The 7687-nt window shown below is 41.9% G+C and overlaps 1 protein-coding gene across 3 annotated transcripts; it reads left to right on the plus strand.

Annotated features, from left to right (window-relative positions):
- Nucleotides 1-4428: 4428 nt before the first annotated feature.
- Nucleotides 4429-6637, plus strand: LOC119296026 (zinc finger BED domain-containing protein RICESLEEPER 1-like). 3 transcript variants are annotated; one of them, XM_037574445.1, is made up of 3 exons: nt 4429-5369; nt 5454-5551; nt 5640-6637. In XM_037574445.1, exons 1-2 carry the CDS (start codon nt 4476-4478, stop codon nt 5511-5513), a joined length of 954 nt encoding a protein of 317 aa, XP_037430342.1. In that variant the 5' UTR covers nt 4429-4475; the 3' UTR covers nt 5514-5551; nt 5640-6637. The 3 variants fall into 3 exon arrangements, with proteins under 3 accessions (XP_037430342.1, XP_037430340.1, XP_037430341.1); XM_037574443.1 differs by having other exon boundaries at nt 4429-5551; XM_037574444.1 differs by having other exon boundaries at nt 5454-6637.
- Nucleotides 6638-7687: the final 1050 nt, after the last annotated feature.

Genomic DNA, 7687 nt, shown 5'->3' on the forward strand with positions numbered 1-7687 from the left:
CTATACAGATGGTGACTAAAGTCAGGTCGGCTCGTTGAGTACCCACAAGTGATTCGGATATGGGGGCTGAAAGGACAGGTGGTTTCATCCCGGTAGAGGTGGGCCTGGGTTCCCGACGGCCCCCGACTGTTACTTTGTAGCGGAGGGACAGGGCAGGTTGAGACCACCTAGGCAAGAGATGGGCCTGGCCCTGGTCGGTGTCTGCGATTACTTCAAAATAACACACTTGACGAGATCTTGGTGTTTGATCTGAGTCTGGCCACTGGCCTATATGCACTAACCAACTACGCGGGAACAGTTATGGGCACTCGACGTCATGGTATCAGCCGAAACCTTTTTGACGTCAGCGACTCAGCGGCGCGTGCCGGGTTGGACCGCGTAACGCAACTTCCTTTGTAATGGAGGTTGCTAGGTTTGCTCACCGGCCGCATTCGCAACGTGCAGGTGTGCAATGAGCGATGGACCCAGACCCCTGCGCGCATAGGATTTAGACCCGTGTGCTGACCTCTCTATTGTGCCTAGTTGGGGCTGCGACGTGTTGATCTTCCGAGGCCGGGCATGACCCAAGAAAGTGTGTCCGACCAAAGGGGATCGAGCGTGTTGGGTTATGCGGTGCACCCCTGCAGGGAAGTTGATCTATTCGAATAGTCGTGTCCCTCGGTAAAAGGACGACCCAGAGTTGTACCTTGACCTTATGACAACTAGAACCGGATACTTAATAAAACACACCCAGACAAGTTCCAGAGACAACCTGGTGATCACTTTTCCGTAGGGCGACGAGGGGAGGATCGCCGGGTAGGATTATGCTATGCGTTGCTACTTGGAGAACTTCAATCTAGTCTCTTCTACATGCTGCAAGACGGAGGCTGCCAGAAACGTAGTCTTTGATAGGACTAGCTATCCCCCTCTTATTCTGGCATTCTGCAGTTCAGTCCAGTGATATTGCCTCTTTACACATATACCCATGCATATGTAATGTAGATTCTTGCTTGCGAGTACTTTGGATGTGTACTCACGGTTGCTTTGCTCCATCTTTCCCCTATTTTTCCTCTTCTTTTAGGATGCCGCAACCAGACGTTGGAGTCCAGGAGCCAGACGCCACCGTCGATGACGACTCCTACTACACTGGAGGTGCATACTACTACGTGCAGGCTGCTGACGACGACCAGGAGTAGTTTAGGAGGATCCCAGGCAGGAGGCTTGCGCCTCTTTCGATCTGTATCCCAATTTGTGCTACTCATCTTATGGCAACTTATTTAACTTATGTCTGTACTCAGATATTGTTGCTTCCGCTGACTCGTTTATGTTTGAGAACTTGTATTCAAGCCCTTGAGGCCCCCTGGCTTGTAATATGATGCTTGTATGACTTATTTTACTTTTAGACTTGTGTTGTGATATCTTTCCGTGAGTCCCTGATCTTGATCGTACACATTTGCGTGCATGATTAATGATGATTGAATCGGGGGTGTCACATCAAGCTTGGGGATGCCCAAGGCACCCCAAGTAAATATTCAAGGAGACTCAAGCATCTAAGCTTGGGGATGCCCCGGAAGGCATCCCATCTTTCTTCAACAAGTATTGGTATGTTTTCGTTCTCGTTTCGTTCATGATATATGTAAATCTTGGAGTGTCTTTTGTGTTTATTTTTCACTTTTCTTTTATGCACGATGCTGGTATGAGATAGTCCATGTTTGATTTATAAAATGCTCATTGCACTTCACTTATATCTTTTGAGTATGGATTTATAGAATGCTTCATGTGATTCACTTATATCATTTGAAGTTTGAATTGTCTGTTTCTCTTCACATAGAAAACCGTTGTTTGTAGAACTAGCAAAGTGGCCCGCTTGATGCGCGGACTAGCGTTTTACAAAGTTAAATGATGAAAGCATATTATTTGATTTTTTTGAAGAAAGAATTGAAACCAAATGTGATGCATTTTCAAATATAAAACTACTTCGAACATAGTTTTATCTTCGACATGTTTGGGTCCTTATTGATATATAAATATATATGTTACCCCTTCATCATTTACTTCCTAATTATGCATGCCATACTAATTTCTTTATGATCACTCGTGTTGTTTAAATTATGTTTGTATTATTTTCTATCTTGTTTATCATGTTGCTTATCTATATATTTTCTGTAAACATAAATTTAATAGTTGTCATAGTGTTAGTGTAGTTATAGGTAAATCTTCTAACACCATGCAAAATTCATATATTTATTTTAGTGATTTAGTTTATTTACGTACTATACATATCCAGGAAAACTTTCTCGATAAGACACGTGCACTCTGTAGTACCAATTAGGGCTGGAAAAAAAGCTCAAAGCTCGCGAGCTAAACGAGTAGCTCGTGACTCGGCTCGAATTGACTCGAATTCGAAGAATAACGAGTCAAGCCGAGCTTTATTTTAAGATCGTTTATAGACCGAGTTAAACGAGCCAATCTCACGAGTACTCGTATAACTCGTTAAGCTTGGTAAAAAAAATTATCCACTCAGCCCATCCGTTCAAGGCCCAGCCGCCCAAGGCCCATCCGCCGAGGAATCTAGGATACTCATACGTCGCGCGACGATTTCGCTTCTTTCCATCCCTGGCGATGTTATAGATGGTCGTTTCCGCTCCTGCCTTCTCTGTTTCTTTCTCCTCTGAATCTCGACGGCGGCGGTGCCGCGCCTACGCTGCAACCCCACCTCTCCGGCGAGCGGCCTGCGCTTCTTAGGTGCGTGCGTAGGACCCTTCCTTCCAGCACTGCTCATCTCATCCTTCTCTTCCTTTAGTTACTTCTCTACTACTGATCTATATGCTCGCATTCTTCTGTCCGACCCAGCGGCGAGCCACCGGTGACCATGCAGAAGCCACCAAGCTCGGAGTCGAAGGCCGCAAAGAGGAGGCGATCTGGTCCCATTGCTTCGCCGGCATCTGCTACTGCCCGGACACGGGCACACAAGTGCACAGAGCCACCACGCTCCAGAGAAGTTGCTGTAGTGCCAACGCCTGTAGAAGCAGTAATCAAATTCCTGCATTATTTCCTTTGTCTTGACTATATACAGTACATGTGCTCTCATATATACTTGTTAATTAGTGGCCAAAATCTCTTGAAGAATTTGAAGTACTTGATTGCTGCTATGTTTCTGATTCGTTTGCCCACTGCAGTTGGGCATGTACTGATGCACATGTCACACGTACAGTACATCTCCAAAGAAAAACCATTAGCCATTAGGATTGCTGCTATGTTTCTTATATGTTTTGTTTTGATTTCTATTTCCTTCTTTATGTGTAGGATAATCGTGATTATGAGTATGAAGAGGATGAGTCTGATATGGATGATGAAATGTCTGAGGAAAGCTTACCTCCACATGTGATGATTGATTCTGGACGTGAGGGCCAGCAAGAACATGGGCCAGTTGATGGTGTATCCTCCGAGCCGAAGAAGAGCCGTAGAAGGAAAAAGGGTATTGCAGTGTCCCCCAAGGTGAAAAAAAAGAGGGTGAGAGGAAAGCGTTCAAAATGTTGGCAGCATTTTACCATGGTTCCAGTTGAAGGGGAAGAGAAAGAAAAGGCCAAGTGCAACTATTGTGGAGATTTATTTATTTACAAACAAGGGGGGCAGACTACTAGTCTTAATAGGCACAATGACTTATGTCCAGCATATCGAGCATTCATGAGGGGAAAATCACAAGGTCAGGGTACACTCAACTTCGAGTCGGGTTCATCACTTACATCTGTTTGCACTGAATATAATCCTGAAGAAACTCGTAAGATCATTGCTAAGATGGTAATTGCACATGATTATCCTTTTAGAATGGTAGAACACAAATGGTTTAATATCTTGATGAGACATATGAATCCAGCATATAAGTTCATTGGTAGAAAGACCATAAGAAAAGAGTGTATCAAGGTTTATGAATCTGAGAAGGAACTTCTTAAGAAGAGTTTCAGGGATGTCGAACATATTTGTTTAACAAGTGACTTGTGGACATCAAATCAAAATCTCTCCTACATGGCTTTGGTCGCTCACTACATAGATTCGATTGGGTTATGCAATGTCATGTCCTGAACTTTATTGAGTTAGATCCACCACATTCAGGAAGCATCATAGCTCAAGCAATATTTGAATGTTTATGTGAATGGAAAATAGAGGACAAGGTCATCTCAATCACAGTTGACAATGCTAGAAATAATGATGGAGCTGTGAGGAATTTGATTAACAAGTTTGTTGCAAGGAAAGTACCTGGCTTCATTTCCACACATTTTCATGTTCGTTGTTGTGCTCACATAGTCAACTTGGTAGTGAATGATGGTTTGGAACCATTGCAAGCTTTTATTAGCTCGCTAAGGGAAACTGTGAAGTATTTGAAGAAGTCTCCTAGTCGCATGTATAAATTCCTTGAAGTTTGTAAAACACTGAATATAGAACCTGGGGCTGGATTATGTCTAGATGTGTCAACAAGGTGGAATTCAACATACAAGATGTTTGATTCTTGTACTCCCTATAGGCCTGTTTTTCATGAATATGCAGACTCTGATATGAATTACACGTGGGAGCCTTCTCATGCAGATTGGAATATGTATTCCAAGGTGCAACCAATCTTGACGCAATTTGCTGAGATAACTAAGGTGTTATCAGGATCTGTATACCCTACTGCAAGTATCTTTTACCCTTATATAGTGACTGTCAAAATGGAGATAGTTGTTGCATGTCATTCTAAAGATAAGCATCTATCAGCTATGGCGTACGCAATGATAGATAAATTTGATAAGTATTGGGCGGAGAAAAACAATGTTATGGTTCTTGCTACTGTTTTAGATCCTAGGTGGAAGATGAGATTTGTTGGTTACTGTTTTAGAAAGATTTATGGTGAAACCAAGGGCTGTGAGGAGGAAGCTGAGGTTAGAAAGGAGTTGTACAACCTATATGACACTTATGAGGCTGAGTATCGCCAAAAGAATTCTGCTACTCAAAATACTGGAGGTACGTCTTTGAGTATGCAATCAAGGGCATCAACAACCACAGTACGACCAAGTGGTTTTCGGAACTATCTACAAGCAACAGCTACAGAAGCATCTAAATCAGAATTGCTCCTCTATTTGGATGAAGCAAATGTAGATCCCGAAGACACAACATTTGTGTTACTTGATTGGTGGAAGGTGAATGCTCATAGGTTCCCCGTTATATCCAAGATGGCACGTAGATTGTTGACTATACCCGCTACTAGTGTTTCTTCCGAGTCAACTTTCTCTACAGGAGGTAGAATCCTTGATGATTACCGGAGTTCTCTACGTCCAGCAATGGTCGAGGCATTAGTATGTGCCTCTAGCTTCATACGAGGTTCACACCAGGACAATCAACCACCAATAATAGTGGTAAGTCTTGTTATCAATCTTTCTGTTACTTTCCATACAAATATTGTGTCTAACCTGCATGACATTCGTTGTTTCCATGTACAGGATGAGAAGGAGGATGTTGAATTCATACCATTTCCTAAGAGTGAGGTGGCAAGCTCTTGAATGACAAGTTTGCTGCCTAATCTATTTCTTGCTAGTAGGTTGTAATTATCAAATTCTTATATGTTTGATTGGTAATAGCTATTAATTATCGAAATCTTATCTAGTTTGGCATTTCAATTTGCACAGGTACTCAAAATAAATGTATATGGGATGCTGGACATGTGGGAGTGGAAGACCTTTTGGAGTTTTGGTAGATGCTAGCAGCATGTGATGGATGGATGATTGATCATCAACAATTGAACATTGATGCCGCAGCTGCAACTTATGCTTAATTTCCTATCTCTCTATGAATTGTGGTCTGTGCCCTTTAATGTAATGCGAACCTTGGAATATTATGCTGCATGAATTTTCGACTGTTAAGCTACCTACAATGTGATAGTGGACTTTTATGTGGATTTTTAAGTACTTCTGGTTTCTGTACACGTTTTTGTCACAAGTGTGAATATTGTGGTCATGCTGCCTTGCTGTTGTGACAAGGAAATTGCATCTGTTTGGTGATGTATATGTTTAATATATACATACTAATTTTTATCATAATGTAGGTTTTATGGACATTTATTTAACGAGCTTAACAAGCTAAACGAGCCAGCTCGCGAGTTATACGAGTCGAGCCAATCTTGAATTTGAACTCGTTATAGTAACGAATCGAGTCGAGCTAGCTCGTTAACAAAACGAGCTTTAGCGAGTCGAGTCGAGCTGGCTCGACTCGGCTCGAATTCCAGCCCTAGTACCAATGGTAGCTTGTACTTTCACATTACATTGTTTGCTTTCACACTGTCCACTTTCTAGTAAGAAATAGTGCCTACTTTCTTTGGAGAAAAAAAACATTGTCCACACTACTACATGTCCAAAACATCATTTGTTTATCGGTCCCACCAAGCTGATTCTTTACTTTCCGCATTATCTAGTCTTCTCGACTTCTCAGTTCTTCAGACATGTTTTTTTAGCTAGAGACCTTATAACAATTGTTATATACTAATTTGCACTAAAAGCAATTAAAGATGTATGTACAAAAGGGGTCAAAAAGAAAAGGAGATGGCCAAGCCCATCTAACCAATGCCTACTCTTGGAAACATGTCTAACTCAAGGATCTTTCAGACTACGAAAGTGTGGCAATCCGGTCTTAAAAAACTTGAAGGAGCTAGTGCTTAGTTCTATGCTGTAGCAACTGTAAATCTTTCTTGTGTAGCAGCTTCCATGATGTGGTGATCGGATCAATATGCTTAAATATCTTTTTGTTCCTTTGCATCCAAATATGCCAACAACCCATAATGACACTATCATGGCCACTCCATTTGGTAATTCATTCTTAGCCAGCATGATTTCTTGAATAACATATGTGTCCCTTTTCTTATTAGGGGCGATCAAGTCCCAGCATTGCAGAGCAAATGAGCAGTCCAAAAAGCGGTACAATGTGGTCTCTTCAATTTTCTCATTACATAGCGCACATTGGTAGGAGGGGAGGTGAAATGATTTCCTGAGAAGCAGACTTCTTGTGTTTAGCCTATCTTCGATGAGAAACCAACAAAAAATTTGGTATCTCTAACTCCCTACCGATTTCCAAATCTTCTTAAATGCAAGGTGTGCCATCCGTCCTTCAATTAGAACTCTGCAAAGTTTGGCAGCAGAAAAGGTTGCAGAATTTCAACAGTAGCTCCATATATCCTAACTAGCCAGGTGTGAGAGTGGTGTGAGCTAATGTTAATTGAACTTGTTGGAACTGGCCAAAAGCTTGGGTAGAGAGGGGCCTATGAAAGATCTCTTGGATATTATCGGTCTTAGAAACTTGTTGAACTGAGGACAAACTGTTAAGGCAAAAAAGAGAATAGGTCAGGGTATTGTAGCTTAAGAGCATATGTATTCCACTTATCATGCTAGAATAGACTATTCTTTATGACACATCATATGTTCTAGACTGATCGTTGCCTATGTCATAATATGAGGAATATGAGTTCAGGTTGTTAGAATGGAGAGAGAGGTTTGATGTAATGGTTGTTGTATTGCTTGAGCCTCATGGGCATATATATAGGAGTACAATGATCTACTTGGAGTACAAGACAAGCCAGAACAAATCCTAGTCTATCTCGTCTTTCCTAATAATCATGATACTCAACATCCCCCCCGCAGTCACAACGGTAGCGACACAGACGGTGAGGCTGGAGAAGAATCCGAAG

Source organism: Triticum dicoccoides, chromosome 4B (genome assembly GCF_002162155.2).
Source record: "Triticum dicoccoides isolate Atlit2015 ecotype Zavitan chromosome 4B, WEW_v2.0, whole genome shotgun sequence".
NCBI lineage: Eukaryota > Viridiplantae > Streptophyta > Magnoliopsida > Poales > Poaceae > Triticum > Triticum dicoccoides.

Coding starts and splice junctions, on each gene's coding strand:
- LOC119296026 (XM_037574443.1), top strand. CDS start 4,476: ATGTTTGATTCTTGTACTCCCTATAGGCCTGTTTTTCATGAATATGCA.